This window comes from Camarhynchus parvulus, chromosome 17 (assembly GCF_901933205.1).
Source record: "Camarhynchus parvulus chromosome 17, STF_HiC, whole genome shotgun sequence".
NCBI classification, from domain to species: domain Eukaryota; kingdom Metazoa; phylum Chordata; class Aves; order Passeriformes; family Thraupidae; genus Camarhynchus; species Camarhynchus parvulus.
In genome coordinates this window covers 1,304,813-1,328,366 of record NC_044587.1, presented here as the reverse complement: position 1 = coordinate 1,328,366, position 23,554 = coordinate 1,304,813, and the positions used below count along the sequence as shown (strand labels likewise).

General features: G+C 40.5%; 1 protein-coding gene across 6 annotated transcripts in view; it reads right to left on the bottom strand.

Annotated features, from left to right (window-relative positions):
* DENND1A (DENN domain containing 1A) overlaps window positions 1-23,554 on the bottom strand; it is a 147,651-nt gene that overhangs the window by 31,130 nt on the left and 92,967 nt on the right. For all 6 annotated transcript variants that reach the window (XM_030961780.1, XM_030961781.1, XM_030961775.1 and 3 more), the window contains exons 13-16: window positions 22,895-23,020; window positions 1,563-1,664; window positions 954-1,041; window positions 387-427 (exon numbers count right to left, since the gene is read on the bottom strand). In XM_030961780.1, the coding sequence (XP_030817640.1) occupies window positions 387-427; window positions 954-1,041; window positions 1,563-1,664; window positions 22,895-23,020 (357 nt within the window). The remainder of the gene's footprint in view (window positions 1-386; window positions 428-953; window positions 1,042-1,562; window positions 1,665-22,894; window positions 23,021-23,554) is intronic.

Below are 23,554 nucleotides of genomic sequence, written 5' to 3'. Positions count from 1 at the left end.
GAAAATGAAATCTAACTCCAGTCACAAACAATAATTCGAGAACAGCTGAATCTTATGTGATGAATATAATCAAAGTGATGAGCCAGTGGTACATCAGCTGCAACGATCTGTTCACCTGGTTGGTGTTCTAGAACCCTGTCACACCCCACAGACTACTGCTGTACAGCACCCTACTGAGAAACACACAAGAGCAAAATCCAAGCAATTAAACCCTGGCCAATGTTGTATTTCCTATTTTCAGGGCAAAATAACATTTCCAGAGACGAAATTTGATTATATGCAACCAGATGTAAACAGCTTTAAGATTTACTGTCTCTGTCACTACATGAAAATCTTCAACAGGCCAACCCCAGTTCAGGGTGTCTGGCAGGAGCTCGTGTGCTTACCCTCACTGTGGACAGCCACTGGTGGTACAGTTTGTCGCTACCTACGGAGAACCAAACACAAAACAAACAAACTGTAACCCTCTGCTGAACAGAAAACAAGCTCAAAATGTGAAGTGTTGGCACTTAGTGGCTCTGGAGCACAGACAGAACAGGACAGCCAGCCTTTTCTTTCAGGAGAAAACATAACATTGATGAGAGATTTACACTCTCCTGTTTTCTCTGTGTTGCCTCAGATATTTGAGAACACAGATGTTTTTAAGTTCACTAAAAGAAATCTGAGGTGGTTCTGAGTAAAGCCAAGATTTTTCCTCCAATGCAAAAACTCTTTTAGTTGTACTTTATTAAAGTGGTAACGCTGAGGTTTTTAAAGACTGAACAAGCATTACTCAGACTACAATACATTATTCAAAGTTCTTGACAGACGAAAGAACAAAAATTTAAGACATTTCAGGCTGCCAAGATCACTAAGCCTGTTATCTACCTAGCAGCAATGACCAATTACATCATGATAACCCACAAATGGTAAACCAACAAAAGTCTCTGAAATTACCTTAAAATATTTCTTACCTGCATATTCCCCCATATTTATCTCCTCTTCAAACACGTCACTGAAGCCCTCCCCAGAGTTCAGCAGATCCAGACGCCCATCAATGAACTGCATCAGCATTAGAAGACAGAAACACAACAACCATCCATCTTCATCCTTTCAGAAAGACTTTATCTTTCATTAGCTGGAATAACCTCAATGTTTGCATTGGGTAGGGACTCAAAACAGAATGAAAATACCACCCAAACTGACACAGTGTTGCCCACTGCCCTAAGGTGTGTGGCTTTGCTAAATCCAGCACTCATGTTTGGCTACACATACAGGTTTTCAGCTGCCCTAAAACAGTGGTTCTATGTTCAACAGTAATATGCTTCCTGGACAAAGTTTACAGGACATATCTTGGGTCTAGGCATGCTCAGGTAAGAAAAAACCTTGAGTTCAGAGACCATTAGTGGGAAAACCCACCCACGTCTCAATATACAGAAAGCCTCAGCACCCCAGTCTGAGAGAAGCCAGCAAGCAGGAACTGAGGTGCTGCACTACAGGAGCAAGGGACACAGAAACAGCCCCCCAGCCCCCACCTGAACTGTTAGAGAATCTGCCTCCCCATGGATCACTGGAGGCAGTACCTGCTTGAAGAGCTGGAGCTGGATGGCATTCTGCAGGAACTGCCTCATCACAGACGAACGGTGGGACACGAACGCTTCTTCGCAGAAAGTGATGGGTTCACCCTGGAGAGTTCAGAGCATTAAACACTCCAACTGCCTTGACTGAGTCCCTGTGAATCCACTGCCTGCACCTGACCTTCTTCCCTTCCAAAATAAACAGGTAAGGAACACAGACCTTACCTAGCATTGGGTAAACTGCACTTTATTTGCAGGTCCCAACCACAGGATGGAAAAACAGGCTGGAAAATTGCAGATCGTCAAAACAAACCAGAGTGGCTTTACACACATTTTGCTAAAGCTGAAGAACTTTCATCATTCAAAAAGCTAATATTACTTACTCTCTCCAAAATATGACAGAGTCATCTGAATTCCTTATACTCTGCTTATTTGCCTCAGCAGAGCCAGCACAAATGGGTCAGGAATGTCCACTCTGCTCTTTCCACACCTCTGAAAAACTCATTTTGGAGGAGTGGAATTCCCCTTTTTCCCAATCTTGTCAGCAAAAGACAGAAATTGTTTTGCAGTTCTACTTTTATCTTATTTTAATGAGTTATGGTAATGCTGCAGTCTGCTGTGTATCTGCCGTAAGGGCACCAATTTCTTCCACACATCTACAAATACACAACAGAGCAAGCAAATATATTTATTGAATGAAAAACAAGTAACAAAGAAGGACTAAATTGTACTGATGTATAATTATTATGGATGCTCATACTAAGCCACATATATGCTTATGGATGCTCATATTAACCCAAAATGTATTTGGACTCTTCATCTGTTGAGTATTCAAAATTAACATTAGACAGCAAAAAGTCTTAAAGCATCCCCTTTAAAAGGATGATATCATTCTATTCCTGAAAGCTCTAAATTAGTAATCTCATATTTACCACTGGCTGCGTAAAATCAACAGGGCAGCTAAAATGACTGAGGAAAGAATCAATTGCAAGTGTCTGTTTAAGCACAGGATGGGGGTATTCTTGACAAGGGGAAAAAGTTACTTTCTTAGGAGAGTTTCTGTCACACCCCTTGCTTGAACCACTGAATTTCCATGGATTTGGAAGAAAAAGCAGGTTTCTTATGTGATAGTTACAGTTTTAGGGTAATTTATTTTAAAAATAATAACCTGGTTTTGATTTACTCTTTTTACAGGAAAAACCAAAATCACTACATGCTTTCCAGGCAAGAAGCATGAGCGTGAAAAAACTACTTTTTTCTTTTTTGCTGAGGCTTTGCTCTCATCAGAATAATTATAAGACACTTTAAAATAAACAAAGATAAAATGTTTGGGAAAATAGGTCTGGCTGGTATGTGCATGTATATAAGACACTGGTGCCAGTCTCCAGGACACACATGACAAAGGTTCTGGCTCCAAAGCCAAGGTGTGCACTGTCTGAAAGGTTTTACTGCATTTAAATGACTAACTGCTGTCATCTACTTGACCAGTGTGAAAAAGGCTTTCCCACTAACTTCAGATACTGGAACGTAACAAAGGATCCCTGAAAAATATTTTATCCATGTCAGAGAAATCTGAGAGAAAAGAGCTGGGAGGAATGGGTAAAGAGAAATGCAGACTAGCTCACTAGCACAGACGTTCACCCAAGGAAGGTTTAGCTTTTGTTTAATCCTCACTTTAAAAACCCTTCAAAGGAAACAAGCAGCCCTTCCTATCACCTACAAGAATGCCAAATTTCCCCCATGGCCAGAGCAGGGCGAGGACAGCGTGGGATGAGTTCAGCGCTGCGCAGGAGAGGCGGCTGTGCCCTGCTGCACCTCCAGCAGCTCCTGCGTCCCCAGCAACACACACCCTGCAGCTGAGGCACCAGCAGTGTTAGCACACTTCCTTCCCAAAGTACTAATGATTGAGTTTGTTCATTAGCTTGATTAGACCTTTTGACTTTTTAAGAGACATTTCAGGCTCAACGGCTGCTGGATGACAGAAAAAAACTTTAATCACGGAGGTCAAGCGTGAGCTTTGCAGCTCAGAATGCATTAGTGCCTTCCACCCTTGCTGACCTCCCTGAGGTGCACATACTGTTCCACCCCCAGCCACAGCTTCAGGACAAAAAGACAAGCTGGACAATAAGACCATTTTCCTGACAGATCTGGTTAACTGTAAATTATAAAGCTAATCAGCTCTGCTTTTACTGACAAATGACATTATACATGGGGGGACACCCGCAGAACTGCAGATCTGGTGTGAAATGAATGGTCTTGTTTGCATGTGAAACAAGTAAAATAACTTGTCCTGAAAAACTCATCAACTCCTTAACTCGCTGGTTCCAACAATTAAAATTTAGGCCATGATTCATGAACACCTTAAATATCCATTAATATCCTTTTCAACTGTAAATGCCTAACAGAGGCTGAAGTATTGCACTGCATAGGCTCTAAATGTGTGCACAACATGACTCGATGAGGAATCTGACTTGATCTGTAATGTTACAGATAAATCACATCTATTTCAAGATTGAATCACAGAATTCTTTTTATTACAAAAATGTACACATTTAATCTGCAATCTTAACACAGCAGAAAAAACCTTAAAATATGGGATTAAGATTCCCAGATGCGCTGAAAAAATAGGTGCCTTTTCTTTATGTCTTTGCAAATCTCCTTTATATGACTATTTCATATTCATGTGGCATAATGAAGTTCATCAGGGCTGTGCTGCATCTCATGACCCCTGAAAGAGCTGAAAAGTTTCAGCCCACATCTGATCTGCTGCCAGACCTATTTTTATATTGGAATTCTGATACATTCTAAAATAATACTTAAAACTACTTAAGGCAGCAAATGGAAAATAAAAGGAGTCTAGGACTTATTTCAGACTGTTCTAGAGTTTCAGGAAACCTGCTGTTTTATATTATGAAGCCATAATACAAATTAAAAGATAAAGCCCAATCTTGTTTAGTTACACTGTAAAAAATTTCATCACGATCCCTCATATTTTAAGGAAATCACTTTTCCTCAGCTCATTGATTATGGCAGGAACTTTCAGAGGGAGTATAAAGGACTAAAATATGTGGGACAGAAGACAGCTCAGATGAGAGAAGGACATGGAGGAAGGGACAGAGGCAAACACAAAGGATGTTTCTGGAAAGACACAGGAGCTCAGAGAGGCCATGGAAATCCAACTACTCCCCTCCTGCAGGAGTGTGCACCCGGATAACAGTCTTTGAAGGCAGCACTTAATTCCACCCAGAATGATAGAGCGAGGCAGGAGAATGATCTGGACATGTATGTGTCTATGTCAAGTACAGCAGCAACCAAAGGCAAGGCACTGCTCTGCAGACCTTTCCAGAACTGTGATGGCAATGTCAGGGAAAGATTAGCTTATCACAGCTGAAGAAGGATCATCAGCCAGCCAGCAGGATTCCATAAAGAAAACCTGAAATTGGTGACTGACACCTGATAGGACATTAGCTCATTCAGCTTCCAACTGCACTGACAAATAACCTCCCATAACCAGTCCATACATTCAGCACAAGAGAGTTCTTTGCATCCACCTCAGTCATAATGGGATCCAGAAAGCAGAGATCAAACTCTCTGCATTAAATGAATGATACCAGAGCTTTATTAGCATCTCAATATGCAGCTCAGGAACAAAGAAATCACATGTTCAGAGATTTGACCACACGCCTTCTAAAGAAAAGTACATTCAGGTTCTGTTCAATAAGAGACTACTACCAGTTCTGATAAATTATTATTGCCAAGTGCAATCTTGAAAAGCATTTGAAAGCAATGTATTACGAATGCAGACTGCACTGCCCAAACACTGCAGCTTCATGTAAGAGCTCAGCTCCATCACCAGCCCAATTTCAGACTTTTTTGGTTCCCCGCTACAGAATACAGCCTCTGGTAGAGACACAGCAAGAGGGCACAAAACCAACTCCAAATAAAAGATGAAACTGTCAAAAAATGTGTAACTAGAGAAAACTTCCACGGCAGAGCAATGGTTTTGCTTCTTCTTTCAAACTCTGTTAGTTCATCAGAATACCTGACACTTTCCTGTTAGACCAAGTAAAATGACATACACTCATACCCACAACTAATGAAAGTGCATTACTGTAATGGAGCCAGCCAGCTTTCCAAGTGTTTATATGGCTAATTCCAGCCATTGCCTGCCCTGATTTCATCACCTACAGCAGCCAGACACTTCCTGTCCCTACGCAACTGCTACGGCTTCCTAGATGGAACTCGAGCAACAAGCATAGCACATGAAGTGCAAAGAAGCCAGCAAGAAAGCTTTTAGGGCTGGGAGGAAAAAGAAAGGGAAAAAAAAATCACCATTTCACAGATCAAGAATAGAGGCATGAAAATAATAAGTAACTTGTACACGGTCACAAAAGTCTCTGGCAGAGCCAGGGAAAAGAACTGAAATTTCTTTAATCCCTGCTCAGTCCCTTAAATACAAGGCTATTCTTCCTCTTCCTACTTGATATTGTGTCAATGCAGGAGTGTAGGTGTTGAAAGACTAACAAAGGGAAAGTAATAGTATGGTATTATGAGCTGAGAAACCTAATCTTTATCAGATACAGCAAATCTCTATGATGCTGCCTGCACTGGGAACTCTCTCTTTGTCCTGAATATGCTTTAAATTACTGGTATAATGTGTACTGGATATTGTTCCACTCTTATATTTATTCCACAAAAACCCCTGTGGCCTGCATGCGATTTTATCATTAGCTGGCAAGGTAATTTCAGGGCCTGGTTCTGCAATCATTCCATGAGCAATGCTCCCATTGAAGCTGGGACGTTCGGCATGCAAAGCAGCTGCCAATTCAGGGTCCCTGCAATGAAAAGGGCTTTTTCTATTTTAACTATTGTGGAATATTAGTGACAATACAGAGGAGGAGAAAAATTGCAGTGCAATTCTTTAAATTAGTTATTTTATACTATGACAAAATATAAAAGTGTGCTTGGAAAAACAATCTACACAAAGTATTGCCTATCAGATAAACCACGAGCTATTTTTGCTTCACCTATTAAAACTCAATAGAATACAAAGTATTTGGTAAAATAGGAAAAAATAATCTCTGTAGAAATAACAAATCATTAGCCGAGATTTACAAATGACCAACTTGCCTCAAGACCACAAATGCTAACATTTTGCTTCTTTTGATTTCTTAGATACATGTAGAAAGTCCAAACTCATCCAAATCAATGAGGTTTCCAGAAAAATATGTTGAAAACATGTTTTTGTGCACAATGTAAATGACTCCTTTGTCTCAAGATCCCCAAAACCATATTCAATAAACAGCTATTTTGAAGAGCAGGGCATTTTACCATAAGATTTAGATGCTGATATAGATGCAGAAGGAGAACAAACTGTTTTTAACTTCACTAAAGCAATGTGAGAGAAGCCTTAGTCATAAAGAGAGGTCATGAAATCCCACTCTCTTAGCTAAGTAACAAACCTCCTGACTCTATAAATAAAATGGATCTAATGGAATGAAACTTTAATTTTGCACTGAGTCAGACACACCCAATCCCTTGTAGATCCACCGACGTACATGATGTAAGAAGATGGCCTGCAGTGCCCCCTCCTTCATAGAGTAACTGGCAAAGGAAATGCTACAGCAGAACTCACTGAGGCAGGATCTGTCCTCGTGTTATGGCATTTGACAACTTGGTGAGGAAGCCTCAACTACTGCCATGGAAAAACACAGCCAGAAAAGGCTCACCTTAGAGCAGATCTTGTCCCCTGAGAGAGGTTACCAGGGGCCTTGGATTAGGAACACTGGAAAAAGGGTCCATTACCTCATACAAATAAGAACCTTTCACTCTCTTTTTACCATTTTCTCACCCACTGTCAGAAAGAGGTACAGATTTTACCTCATGAGCAGGCAAGAGACAGAAAACACCACGTCAGTATAATCATCAAAGCTGCTGATCTTCTACCACTTTCATCAGAGCTCCTTGATAACTAGAAGACCCATCTCACAACAGGCTCAGGATCCAAACATATTAGAAAGTATCATTTTTATAGGTTAGATTTCATTTTCCCAGGCTCTCCTGTACAACATCTCACAGCTTGCAGTTCTTATTTAAATACTTTAAAAAGTAAGAAACTAGACTTAAAAAAAGAAACCTCGCCTCTGAGAGCCTGGGAATGCTGGGTCTTCCAAGCAGTTAGTGCCAGATCTGTAATCTGCCTCAGCCCCCCACGTCCACCATGGTACATTCATAAACAGGAAGTTGCATGCAGTGTGAGGACAAAAAAGGAAGCAGACTTTTCCTTTCTCTGCTCTCCGCACACGTTTTGCTGTGTCCATGAATTGCTGTGCATTCCTGCAATCACATTGGGCCACAGGGCTCCGCCCAACTCCCATCCTATCGCAACACATTCCTGACATGGAAACCATGCAAAATTCCAACTGCTTTGTGAGGGGGAAAACGCCACCTAATTAGAGCCCATGTGCAGGGAAGCATCTGGCTGGGAGCAGCGGTGTGGCGGCTCCCGGAGTTGTGGAGCCCAGGCGGGAGTGCCCGGAGCTGGCCGGGGCACAGGGCCAGCAGTATGGCTGTGGGCTCTGACAGGGAGCAGATGGGCAGGGACCGCCGGGCTCTGCTTCCCTCCAGACCCACACACCCTCAGAGATCAGCCAGAGCTTGTACAAGTCCTCCTCATCTGCCCTGGAACCTCTGGCTTCCACCAAGGAAACAGAACTGAACATGCCAACGCTTCCACCAGAAGGGTCCGCATGCAGTGCCTCCATCCCGTTTATGTAATGGTGATGCGAAGCTGCAACAACTGACAAAACATGATGCAAATATTTTAAAAATAATTCATTTTGATGCCTTATTTTGGCATTCAGTTAAAACTGCATTCTTGGAAAAATGCACAGGAATTTCTGTTATTCACACAGTGCATGATTCCATCTTGTCTGGGAAAGTTTGATGCTGTTTTAATTATTAATAAAGTAAAACAAACGTTCCCCTACACATGCAAAAGAATTTTTAATAACAATAAAAGAATTGCTAATAATGATGTCTCTTATTGTGGTGACCTGACAGCTTGGAGGCCCTATTTTCTGTTAATAATTTTCAGTTACGTGAATACATGTTTTTTGTTCCAAATTCCTTTTTTAACTCGAGGGCTTCCGTTCACATTAGCTCAGCAGCCTGCTAAAAGCATCTTCAAGGGAAAGAGAGTTGACTAAAATCCATGAAAACTCATCACTTTGGCTGGAAAGCTCATTCATTCACACAGGCACTGCCCATGCCTTGCAGGAGGCACATCATCTTCTACACATTTTAGAAGATGAATTTTCCAGGAAAACATTATTTTCTTGCCTCAACTCCCTCAGAAATATGCCCAGCTTGTGAGTGCAGCTGCCTGCAGCCTTGGAGAATCCTGCAGCCCAATATTCATATTCCACAAGGCAGCGTACTCCAGGGAAGCAACCCAAAGCCAATTCTTGCCAGTGCCAGAGAGAAGCTGTACCATGGCTGCTGGGAATGCTCACAGCAGGCACTGCCTGCAGAAGCTTCAGGAATGCTGGCTGCTGAGGAAAGAGTTCCTGAGGAACAGCAAAGCTGACTGTGGACACGGGTACAATGCTGGGACCCAAACGCACACACAAAACGTTCCGGAGCTGCCTCAGCAGCACTGCTAATAACCAACAACGTACAGCGGTCTAAATTTCCCCAAGTCTCCACTAGGTATTGACCAGGAATTGCTACGGCTCAGAATCACCCTGAACACTTCATTAGCACAGTTACTGCCTGCTCCATTGATCACTACAAGTGTATTTTTCCATGTTTCTATTTTAGCAGTACTAAATTACATTGCTTCAAACACAGAACTTGCTCATCACCAAATGGTGCTCTTAGTCCGGCTATTGCTGTGTTTGACATGTATCAGCAATTTCAGCTCATTTTTTAGTATTAAACAAAATACTCAGAAACTTTTAAAAACATTTTCGTCACATACAAACTGCCTCCCTCCCAGATCACATCCAACTTGATTAAGCATTAAATTTGCAACTGCCTGTCTTTCCACCCTCTATAAATACTGGCAAAGGTTCAAAGCAGTTCCGCTGGTGCTAAAGAGTTAAAGCGTGGTGCTGTGGTCACTGTAAATAAGCAGTTTCAGGTAAGCAATATTGCTGTCAGACACACAGCGCCTTGCAGGTGTGGGCAATAATTAAAGGTTTCAGCACATCTACCTGGGTGAAGTATTTTTTACCTCCTATTCTGAGGAGGAAGCCCTCTCTGTGGAGAGCAGAAGAGCTCATTAATGAGGCTAATTAGGTGTAAAGGGGGTAGAGTCTGGCATCAGCTGCAGCTTATAGAAGCTAATCATTAAGCTCTGTAATCTCTACCCCAGAACAGCAGATGATCATGTTCCTAGGTGACTGATGTTGCTAAGAAAATTTCCAGCACCTGAGTACCTGACCAAATAGTTTTTGGTGAGACCAAAAATTCCCTTAACCCTCTATGTGCCAGACAGCACAATTGATATAATTTCTTCACTCATCAGTTTTCTAACAATGAATATCCAATGAGATTCAGACTCAGCATGAGGCCTTTAATGTGATTTATTTCAGAATTTAAAAAATAAAAAATCAATGCCATCGACAACTCCCGGAAAGGAAGGGCGCAAAATAAAGGCTGATAGAGCAACACGTAAGAATAACAAAGATGTAATTGTAATTATTCAAGCAATAATGCTTGAAAAAGAGTGACCACATATAATCTCCTGAAGGTGAGTTCTCTGTGTAATTTCTTTGCATAGAGTACTGAGGGTAGTTACAATACCACAGGGATGAATGTCTTGTTAATAAATATGTAAAATAAGGATTTCATTGTACTCACCTAATTTGAAATGAGAAAAAGGACATAATTTCCATGGAGGGAGAATAAGAATGTAAGCAGAGCTCAATCTAGAACTTGTTTCATAAAATGAATTGCAAAACCAGCACACCATTGCAGCGCCTCAACATGAATTTTTGAATTCATCAGGTGGAACAGACCCTTTACTGGCAACCTGCTACTGGTACCTTTTTTCCTCCAACTAAGCAGCAGATTTGAATCAAAAATTTTTAAGATTCAATTCCATTTCAACAAGAAATAGAGTATTTGTTATATCCATGTTACCTGTGGACCTGGAGACGCACAGACTAAATAACGTAAGTTGCTCAGAAGTGCCACTGGCTCTCATTACCATCAGGATATGGATAAGCCACATTGGTAATCTGAGTTCTCTGAGCACAACAGAAAAAATATCTCCAACGACAACTAGCACCCTGTCTGCCAATACAGATGTCAGATGAATGAACTGGGTGATAAAATTGCTTTGTAGCCAGCATCCCATTATATTTAATAATTCTGCAGATAAACTGTAAGGACCAAATCCCATTAGGCAATAGAGGTTTTTGCAAATATTCTGAGCTAAGCACCTTGCCCAGTAGTGAATACCCTGTGCTTCACCTTCCCCTGCTCTAGAACAAAACCCAAGGAGGTTTTGGACAGGTCCAGAAGCGCTTGGTGAAGGGGGCGTTTGCATATCAAACAAATCTGAACCAAGGCTTCTCCTGAGTATCTCTCCAATTTGCCCCAAACCTATACAAGCTTCCTCAGTATCACTCGATCACGTGCTTGGCAGGATTACTGCCTATCCTACATAGAACACTACTTGTTTCTTTTAAACCTTTGCTGTTACAAACCCCACTTGACTGCCTGAGGTTTCTAGCACTGGAAGAAACAATGAGGAGTCTCTCCTCCATCTTCCTTCTTCAAACTGTCAGCAAGAGCCTTCCCTATAAATAATGCTACAAAATCGACTGACATTCTCAGTATCCCTGGTATTCATATAAGCAGACTGGACATTCTATGGGGAAAACGTGCAGTGATGTCTGTAAGCAAGAGGTAAGTGTGGTCAGCAGATGGGTAAGTATGTACAAGTGTCTGAATTAACCAGAGGGAACAGCAAACCAGAACTACACTGCATTTTCATCAACAGTAACAACCTTTGTTTCCCTGAAGTCTAACTCCCCACCATGATCAGATATGTGACAAAGCTGGTCTGCAGAGACAGCAAACTGTCCAGAGGAGTGATTCCAAGATGTGGCACTATTTCTGTGCTGCTTTCCTATTCCTGAGACATGCTCCACTGTTCCTTAGCCATGCACACCCTTCATTTCAGTAATTAGCTGTCAGCACAGCCCGACAGCAACTTGGTATTGTCTGCTCAAATTGTATTAATGAAACGCAATCCACTAAATGTCCTGGATGCACATCTGTAATTGTGTTACATGGAGAGGCTGGGGATGGGGGCAAACTGCAGCTTCTAAACGGGGCACTGTGATCAAGCACATTAATCTGTTATTTCTTAGGGATTTGACAACCAATTAATACTACAGGGCTTCCTATACAGCAATAAGAACCAGTGATCCAAGATCCAACAGTATAAGCTGTGCCTACCACTTGTGAACACAACATCCTTAAAGGCAGAGACACAGGAACTACAGGTTGTAGCATTGCAAAAGCCCTTTTTGCATTTAAAGATTCAGCATCTGTATGCTGAAACTTAAATGTACAACACTCAGTGTATACACCACACTGGAAAATCAAATAAACCCCAAGAACCTTATCAAACACGTAAGTTTTTGATGTTCTTGAAGAATACTAATTCAGTTGATAAGCCCTTGTAAACTGATCCTTGTCAGTCAAGACATTGCACCATTTTCTGTTTCATGTTCTCCATCACCAAAGACTTTTCCCAAGAACAGGGCTTGGACAAGATAAAAAAAAGAATAAAGAAAAACACATAATAAAGATATCCTGTGGGTATAATAATCTTTGGAAAACTTTCATGTCAGTTCTGACTGCAAAATTGCTATTAACATTTAATTAAAATTGAGCTCAATAAGCTATGACAAGATAATGGCTGGAAACATGGCTTTAGGGCAGAGCGTGGATATCTGGAGCTCCGGCTGGATGTGATGCTTTATTTTTGGTTACATTTGGCAACTATTGAGATTTCTGAAACACAACGTAATTATAATGATCTACAGAAATTCACAGAAGAGAAAAGAACAGCACTGCATTTCAGCTACCTCGGAGATTTTTAGGACTCTAGTACCACCTAACCCCTAATTTCATTCATGTTCACACCCACACCAAAGAACACTCTTTTTCGACTAAAAAGCCCCTGCAAGCCCCTCCTAAACAATTTAATATTTTGTTACTTATCTATAAAAAAACCTATTAATTTCCTCTCAGAGGCAGGAATTCTTTTTGTATCATTTACCTCCATAGTTGAAGGCAACAATCCCACAGACCTGAAGCAGAAACTGTCAATAGCTTTGGGAATGACCCTGACTCAGGGAAATCAATCGTCCTTTACTGGAGACAGCTTCACTGCTCACCCTGAAAACTCATTGTAAGAGAGCTGAACTGCAAGTCATTGAACATGTAAAGGAGGGCACGTGAGTGAGTGACATTTGGAAGAGAACACACAGTCCAACGTTAGCTTCAAATCCCCAAATGAGGGGGCACACATGAATGTTCTTAAATCAAGCAGTCCCCCCTATGCAGTGGAGGCCACTGCTCCAGAACAAAACCCGTTTAGAGTTTGATAGATACATTTGGGGAAAATATTGATACTTGTTACAATTAAAAAAGTTCCTTTAAGCATGAACTCCTCTGGTTAGCCTCAGTTTCAGTAAGAAATAATTTACAAGCCCCCTCCCTTTGTGATAATGCTGGTTAGGTGCTGTTAATTCCAAGTACTCCTGTGACCAAGTGCAAACAGCAGAGCCAAGCAGCACCATCCCTATCCCTCGGCACAGCCTGGATCTCCTCTGGTTTTACTGCCATTCAACACGCCTCCAGTTTTAGGCAGGAAATTCAGGTAAGTAACAGCATTCCCATTCTTGACTGCTTTCAAGTAAAATATTCTCATGTGTAAAAAGAAAGCAATTTTAGATAGAAGTATTTTTTTATTTTTTGTATATTCTTGAGACTATGTTGAGAATATGTAATAAATCATTGGTTGCCAAATGGGGGACGGGGACGAGCTTTATCCATACAAGTACAGACAGATCCTAAGGAAAGGCAAACTAATCACACATATAATCCTCACAAATTGCTTTCATTTTCACCATTAATCCTCCCTAAGAAAAAATGTTCTGGACATACAGACTTTAACTACTGCTTGGAGAGCTTCACCTAAATAATTCTTTGACATACTTTTCTTTTCACTGAGCACCAGGAATAAGCAAAGTACATATATAATCTACAGCTTTTAAAAGGCACTCAAAACAAACTCTTGGCACCTTCATTTCCACGGTACTTCCAAGAATCTTGTATTAGTTGCTAGCTCTGAGTAACACTTGATTCCAAATTAATGAAATACATCAAAATAATGCAATGTCGATAACAACTTTAACACTTTAGGAATCAACAACATATATTTATGATATACAATGAACAGGCAGTTACATGAGCTCTACTATAAAATTTCTTATTATATAAATCACTAAGCTAAATACCGCATCAGGAATTATTCAAAAGACAGCTATACTTGGACACAAGAGTAACCTTTAAGGAGTTAAAATGTCCTCAACTACAAGTCAAGTTGAAACTTATTTAATTAGGTTCTGTATTTGAAAAAATGAAATAAATTCTTTCATTAACTAAACCAAACTCCCTTAAAGGCAACAATATGTTCCCTCTCTGTCAGGACAGAGCGCAATGAAATCTTTATTTTAATTGGGGTTAGCTAAGGGGCCATTTGGCTTCAGATGCTTTGTTTATCAGCCCTAAGCTTTACAGCTTAGCCAGGACTTGAAATATTTTACTACAGAATGATTTCATTAAAAAAAAAATAGAAAAAAATTATATATATATATATACTCTTCCAAGGAGTATTTTCTAGAGATAATTTTAAATGTGCATTTTGAAAACTGAAGTCTAAGTGCAAGGTACGTTAAAGCAGCCCCTCAGCACTCCTGGGTGTGGATCTGCTGTGCACTGCCTGTTCCATGGGTTCTGCACCCGGGCTCGCAGCAGAGGAACAGCGAGGGCTGAGCCAGGCCCCTGACTGCCCTGACCAACAAAAAACTCCCTGTGGGGAGAATCTTCTAAACTTTCATCCAGAAGCCTTGGACCTGAAAAGCTTAGTTGATCACTTCAATTTTAAGACAAAGCAAATGAATTCTTAGTTGGTAGATGATACCTTTTTCCTGTAATAAACTGATTTACAAATCTCAGGCATCTCCAGTAATACAGTTACAGAAACAGCTATCAAAGGAAGGGACAGTGAACAGGAACTCTGCAAAATCACAGCCCCAGTTCGCTCCAAAGTGCAGCCAAAATATTTTAAATAATCCAGAAAAATGTCCTGTGTTATTGTGAAGATCAAGCTTAGACTGGATTTTGGACTTATTCCTTATTGAAACTCCAAGCACTAGAAGTGTTCCTAAAACCGAAATGAAATTTTAAAAAGAAGAAATAAAGAAAACTCCAGCCTAATTTCCACAAATGAAATACATCTAATGATATTTTCATATTATTTTCTCCTGGATCGCTGAAATGTGATGAGTCAGATCCCTTTTTTCCCCCCTTCAAAATTATAAACCTGATATAATTTGTAATTGTCTTCTGGAGGCCACTGGTGTTATGTTGCTGACAGTTTTATACATATCACATAACACAGCACACCACATACATTATTTTAGTTAAAAACTATGCCAACACTACGTTATTAATTCCAGTTCAAGAATTCTATTATATTTTAAAACCAAAACTTAAGTCTTTGATTTGTCATCAGAAACAAAAGCATTGCTACTGACTCTGGAAGAATAAAGCTTATTTCAAACAAAACACTGAGATTTGTGCTTCACCTTTATGATACCTGAAAGAAAAGATAGCAATTCTAACTTAAAAGTATTATTCACATATATTTTTTAATTTCTTCTCTAGACAGCTTTCTGCATACCTGCTCTGTACTGTTTTCTCATGAGAACTATAATAAATGAGCTGCTTCTGCAACTTCACAGCACGTATTTTGATTTGAGAGTAATCACAGTTTTCTCTACAATCTTTATACAATTTATGTCCTGATCATCCAACAAATAAGTAAAAGATTTAAATTGACATCAATATGTATACCTTTCTCTAACAGTGCAAACTAATTGTGTATCTCTAAATGAGAAAAATGTTTATTAAAAAAAAAAAAACCTAGTGAATATACCAACTATTGAGTTCAAAGCAAAGACACCACATGTGTCTAAATAAATATCAAGGAAGTGTCAGAGGTAAATGAGGAGAGACCAGGTGAAATGTGTGTGATGTGTTAATTGTATTCAAAAAAATAATAGAGCAAGACAGAGAAGCTGAACTTCCAATTATCATAATGGTATCTACTTCACAACACATTTTCAAACTTGAAAGAGACATTTTAAACCATAGGAATTCTGAGCAGAATACCTCCAGCTGTGCTCTGCATAAATCTTGCACGCTGTACATACACAGTTTATTTAAATACCAAGTAAAGTTATGACTTACAAAATGCATATTTCAGTCACAATAGAATATCTGTCATTGCCAGAGCTGCTACTCGCTGAATGAAAGTCTCAGAAAACAATGAATTACATTAGAAAAAGATAAGAAAGGACAGAATGTTTTCATTTGATGTTTTACCAGACTGAAGTAGTGTGTATTTTAAAGAACGACGTACTTATCAGCCCTCTGCAGAGTTTACATTTTTGTGTTCCCCAAAATAGAATAAGGAAGAAAAAAAAGTGGTCCTCAGTGTGAGACTAAGTTTTGCCTGTACAGCATTTTGGCCATGAGCCAGAATTTGTCTGTCACTAATGCCTTCCCAGAGCAGAATCACCGCTCCATGTGAAGAGCAGTTGCCCAGCTCTCTGAGGGCATGCAAGAGCCAAAGCAGAAAGGGGCCTTGGTCCCCTCTGTGTTTCCCAGGGCACACATGGGGTTCCTTGAGCCCCAGGGCAGTGTCAGAATCTCCCACACTCCACTATCAGCCCTGGCTCAGGAGAAAAGGGCTCCTTCTGCCTCCAGCCCCACTGCATTCCAGGTGCCACTGTACGAGCTCTCACCCAACTATGCAAATCCTTACAACTAATGGGATTTACTGCCTCTCCCCTGCCTCCCTTGGTACCACAGCAGGACAAACTGTACACTCCCATTCATACACAATATACACCGTGAAAGCCCAGAGTAGCGTGGCTTCTCTATTCTGTTTCTAACCCAATTAAATATTTTAATTTTTATCATAATTTCATCAATTTTATCTGCCACTGAAGTCTGCTTTATAAATCCAAATACCAAAATCTTTTCCATCATCTTCTGTCAATGGAAGTGATACTTTCTCTTCAGTTGTACAGCTGCTCACAATACTGAGAATGTTCACTCCTTGCCACCTGCCTAAAAGGTCCTTGGGGTGGGGTTTTTCATGGGTTTGTGTGTGTTGGTGGTTTTTTCCCCCTAATACGAAATACAACAGCTCATTTGAAAAAACACACAGTCACTGAGTGCCTCACACAGAAGCTGAATTCAAGGGTGATGTTATTTTCTGCTTGGTGTTTGTTTATGTGCCTCCTTGTTCCCCTCCAAGTCCCCTGCGCTTTATTAGTTCAGGAAATATCTCCAAGTTCTCCTGCACGGAGGCATTTGCACAAGGCTGTGCACTCACAATTAGAACTGAAGTATCAGGAGACAACGCAGTGAAAACACAGGCAAGAGCCAGCCTAAAACAAACAACCAAAGGCTTGAAACAAATTGAGAAGAAGCAAAAGCAAGCGCATCAAATAGCACAAACCCAGAATCAGGTGTGAGAGGCAGAGCCAAGTAAGTGAATATCCAAATCCTCGCACAGCAAAGCTGACAGAGCACAGACTGCTGCTCCCTGCACAGCCTGCCCTGGAACAGGGAGATTGAGAGGCTTTGGAACAAAGCTCCTTTTATTTCTGCAGCAGCACCACAGAAGACGCAGAGTGACCTGATCCAGGCTGACAGCTGAACACGCAGCTTGGATGGGGGCTGCAAAGTTACTCAGACAACACAGCCAAAGACAGTTCTCGGACTGCTCAAAGGTTCCACAGACTAAGTGACCACAAACCCCTAAACATCAGCATGAAGCAGGTAAACGTTAATAATCTCAAAGCAGACCTATGCACATCAGCATTCTGCACACTCAAAGGAAATTCACATTTCTGCTATTACTGCACAGTGAGATGCAGAGCACCCCATCCCTGTGGGCAAAGTTCCTACACCCAAAGCCATTCCCATGATGGATTTTAGGGGAGGTGTGTTTGCTATTTTTGCTTTGATTTGAGATTTGCTGGAGTTTAACATATGATGGACAGGGAGGTCTGCATGCACCTTTCTGGGCAGAAACACCACAATCAGCAGATGGTGATGTTAACTTTCTCAAATATAACTTTGTATTATCTTCCCCTCAGAATCCTGGGTTCCCCCTCCCTGTAGCGTGGCATACGGAATTAGATAACAGAGGATCTTATAACAGTTTGGAAATTACAAAACAATTCTATTTACTACATACCAGACTGCTGGAAGAGATTAAAGAAATGTCTTTTCAGGTTCATTAACATATGTATATCTCAACAGACTTAGATGTAGAATAATAAATGCCATTTTGAAGAACAGTAACTGTTTGTTAGAAAAAGAGCCATTTTTAAGGTTTAAAACAGCAAAAGCAGAAATTTGTCTATAGCAACAGTAAGGCTTAGAGAGGAAACAGCAACAGAATTGAAATGAAAACAAACATCACACAGAAAACAAACAAAACTGTGTTTCCCCACTAAATCTTTTCCAGTCAGTGACTGTGAATTCAGCACTTCCCATAGATGGTAAAACACAGCAATAGTTACAGGTGGCTTCTAAGGGAGAAACTGAAACCTTGGGTCTTTAAAATGTCTCAAAACACAGAATCTTCAGAGTAGGGAGAAAAAAGCCTTAAATTTCAGTTCCAGGATATACAGAAACTTAATTTATGTCCATTTTTATCACAAAAAAATCAGATTTTGCACACTGTCAGTGCCATTCTCGTTGTCTACTCCTGTCAGTAAAGTCACCAGGATGACACTTAGAAATTACTGTCATTTAGGCATTCCCAGACTGTCTCTACAAGGATGGATTTGAGGGCTCAACCACTTGAACAGGAGAAGAGTAAAGACGGGTGGGAGAAAATTCCTGGTGCTATACACCAGCACTGACTTCAAACAGAACACAACAAAACTGCAAGTAAAACAAAAAGTTCTATTTAACTAGCTTCTGCTCACCGTTTCCCCTACAACTTGGGGTTCATTTTAACAGGTCTGTGCACAAGTTATATAAGCATTAGGAATCATCCTTCTTCATATTTTCTACAGATGGACAAACACTCCTAAAGCTCTGAACTGTGGAGACAGGGATCTGGTGCTCTGGTGACAGGGAAGTATTTACTCTGCATGCAGTGTGTGCCTTTAAAATATACATGCAAGGAAAAGAAAAGCTAGGCAGAAGATGGCCATGGAGAGGAAGGAACTGGGATGTGGCAATTACTGGGAGTTGGAAATGACTATTTACTCTTCCACTGAATAACTTAAAAAAATAATTCACCATGGCAACAATCATACTTCATAGTAGATAAAGCACTGAATGCTACAAAGCCTTTGCAAAATGAATTATGCACCAGTACGTAGCATGCAGTTGGTTTACATTACTGCACACACATTCCAACAAAATTTCCTTTTGGACTCATCTGGCATTTGCTTTTTTACTGTGCACCAAATATCATATACTTTTCTGACTCTGATCTCATGAATCTGGAGCTGTTGAAGGCATTTACTGTATCTGTTCCAGAGATTCCTGTAAAATAATCAATGCATTGATTATCTCCTTAAGTTGAATTGAGCGTTATGTTGAGAAAGAAAAAAAAAATATTTCCTTCTACTTGTAATGGTTTCTTCCTCCACTATTGCTCAAATTGCATCCTATTATGAGAAAATTCATATCAAAGTTACAATTATGAAAATTGGTAGTACATTGTCTTCTCCATTTAAAATCCAAATATAAATTATCAGGCTTTGACAGGACAACAGAACTTAGGCAGCAATGTGTATAAACACATAGTGCTTTATACACATTGCTGAGTGAACTACACTCCACCAGTGTAGTTCAGCTAAAGCAGTGTGAAAACTGGAGTATATAAAACATCTGTGAGTTTCAATAAGTAGTTTCATATTAAGATCAGCAGTTCACAAATTAGAAAGTAATTTCAACAATGGAAGCACACAAAAAGCGTGGAAATAGAAAAGCACATTGACTCTGCCTCTGATTTCCTGCTTACTCTTAAGTGGATGCATCCAAGGAATATTTATGTTAAATTTAAACCAAATCAATTCAGAACAATGCAAATAACCAGAAATTATCCAGTTTACAACTAATGGTTGCTCATGCAAATAAACCTGAATAAAACTGAATAATTAACCATGAAGACAAAGAGAATTAATTGATGCTTCATTGCAGAGATTCACTTATCCTCAGTAGTTCCCACTGCACGCAAGGAGGGATCAGTAGTCATGGTCCCAGCTCCATGTGAAAGGTGTAACTCATGGAGGAGTATTTACAACACGGTAGCAGGATGTAATCCAGTGCTTTCCTACAAGTACCAGCCCTGTCAGAACCACTGCAGTGCCAGAGAACAGGCAGAACTCATCATTTGGGATGCCCGTACGTCCCAGCAGAGCCTGGAGTGCAGCTCCCATGCGAGATGGGGACAAACCCCACAGGGCTGAGGCTGCAGCAGCAGCACCGCCTGGCAGCCTCCACATCCTGCTGGGTCACACCCACCCCACTGCTCTGGGCCAGCCCAGCCGAGCTTACCTCGACCCCACAGGTGGGGGCTGCTCTCACAAACACTGCGAGAGTCCGACTGGAGCGCCTGGAACCACTAGGTGTCAGCAGAAGAAAGAGCACGGCCACGGCTCCCATCCCGAAAATCTGAGCCTGGCTTCCCCAACATCCCCAACAGCTCAGTCCTACCAAGCACCCTTACACACACCTCGTACTCACACAGATTGTTCTGGTGAACATGACCTACTTGTGTGAATTCAATATTTAGAAGAGATAAAAACATTCCCTCTGCAAACAACAAAAAAATTGGGAATTTGAGAAAGGTCATTCAAGTGAACAAAATGCTCACACTGGTGTCACTGGTAGATATTTAAGTCATATGCATCAGGATAATCTGCCTCAGTACAGCCCAGTGAACACCCAGCTGCTGCTGAGTTTGACTGGACCTAAAAGCACCAGAGCTTTGTGGGGCTGTAAGTACATCACACCCAGCAGATACTCCTCTGCATTTAAACTGGCTTAGTGCAGCTATGGGAAACACTGTAGGAAACAGCACTGCAGCAGTTGTTTTGTCAAGTAAATATTACTATTATTACTATGCTTGCCAACTGTATACGTGGATATGTTTTTTCATGCAATTTCTAGTTACCAAAGGCCTCAGAAAGTTCACGGTAACAGAAACTCACTGCCAGTGTTCTGTTTATATGTACATTACACAACTTTGTATCTCTAAAGTAAAAGCCTCTGAACAGAATAAGAGCTCTGACTATGCTAAAGTATAATAATGTGAATGTAGAGCCTGCTCCATGACACATTCTGGGTCTACACAGAATAATGAAAAATAGATTCACACCATTTATCCCAGAAAGTCAGCTCATACCAATGAGATAGTCCATGAAATATAATTTTCTTATGAGACAGAAACTATGAAAGGAGAAAAATGTATTCTGTATGTACTTCTTTGAATGTATGTTCTAATTATCAATGATTTTAAAAGAACAGTCAGGTTTCTGAGGTTATAGGACATGAAATGCAAAGAACCATCTCATGTTTGGTATTACTTATGCCCTGTACTTACTCCAAGTGAAAGTGATACATGAACATGAAACACCTGCAAATTTGCTTTATCTAAATCTTAATACTGAAAGGTATAATCACAAATCAAACTGTTGATTTACAAAAAGCCTTAGGAAAGAAAGCCCTGAAATTTTCCACTTTCTGATTATTAAAGTCAATTTTATGACATATTTGTGCAGCTATATTTACAGATTTTCTTTGATGGAATGAGAAGCAAACTAAACTATTTCTGCTACTTCCTCAGGTTAGCTGTCCCTCAAAGTTGCACTTTCTAGGGGCGTGCCACTGTCAACTCATTTCAAATGTTCATCTTTAACATTCAGCCTTCAAAATACCAGATGGTATTTCCAGAACAGCAATTTAAATTTTTATTTTCCTTCATAAATCCCTTAACTAGTTAATCTCACACACACATCCAGGCAAAGCATACACCAATATTCCCAGAGTTGCCTGGCAACTACAGGGAGGAGCACTGGAGAACAAGGAAGCCTGCAGGGATGGAGGGGAGTCAGTGTCTCCCCAGCAGGGATAAAGGAGGCTCACAGCCAGAGCGCCTTGCTGCTCCCATCTTTGTCATTTATACGCTCCCCATTTTAAATACCTCCAGGATTTCACCTGAGATGCTTTAGAAGCCCAGTTCTTACACCCAGACACACACACAAGTCAATACAATTTATTTTTTCCACACACATGGATTCCCCCAGTAAGACGTGGAAGGACTTGTGGTGACTTGAAAAGTAATTTTTGAAACCTGAATATGAACTGTTGAAATGATACTTATTTGATGGTAATAACTGGCCTGTTTAAAAGTCAGGCTGAGCTGTGTTTTCCTCCTGGCTTTAAAAATAACAAGGCAAACTACAGTACTGGAGAGACTTTAGCTACTGAAATCCTCCAGAAACACTACACCCATAGTTCAACTCTTGGCCTTGTAACCATTTAACATCACGATTAAAATTAAATTTATCGCACGTCTGCAGGCCAGACCTTTTAATTAATCTTCAAAGAGCAGGAGAATGCCAAATACACCACCTTTTAACACAAAAACACAATGAAAAAACAGGTTTTGCAGAGGAGGGAATGGTCAGCTCTGCACTAATCTCTTATGACCATTAATTTATTCTTTCTTATAATCTCTCCTCTAATTCAACTGCTTTCAAAACCAAGCAAGACCCACACATTTCCATGTGAAGGTTCTTCCCTGTGTGATGGATCATGCCTGTTGTACCTCTTTCATTTTGGAGACTTGAACGCTGTTCTCAGTACTAGTCAGCCAAACAGCCACCTTAGGAAGAGCAGGTTATGCCACACTTTGAATTGTCAGGTTTTTTCTCCACCACAGCTGCACACTTACATTTTATGCCAACTAATTGCCTACTTACAGGTTCAATTTTCAGGGCGTTTCTGTAGCTCCCAAAGAAAGCTGCTTGTGCTTTTAGAAACGCTCTTGCAACACCATCTCCAGTGGTTGTAGAGACTTTCTTCAATCTGTTCTTCAGTGCAGAAACCTGAAATCACACAGCAGGTCTAGATCACTCTCGTATCACAAACAAAGAGCAACACATTGGGGCACAGCTAAATGAAAAATGTGCTAAGCACAGCAGCAGTTATGACAAAAGGTGACATTGTGAATTCAGAGATGAATTTTTCACTTCTAAGAGTATTACTTTTCAAGCTGTTTTGCTTCTCTAAGATTTGTCTGGATTCTATTCAGAAGCCAATAGGATACTAAAAGCTTCACTGAACCTGCCCTCCTACTTAAAATCGACTGTTAACATGCTGTTGAGTACTGTTTTAAAGGTAGTCTATGAAACTGTGTCACTCTTGATTAGAATCCATGAAATAATTGCAGCTAAATTAATTCAAACATCAGATTAGTAAGAGAAACAGCTCCACACTATCAGGCCATCCATCACTACCAAGGCTAGGAACAAATCCTGAAGGTCTGGAGAATCTATTCGCCACAAATACAAGGCGTTTTTAAGGTTATATTCCCTCACATTTCAGAGCCCGAACAGGCACTGACCCCGTCAGGGCTGCGT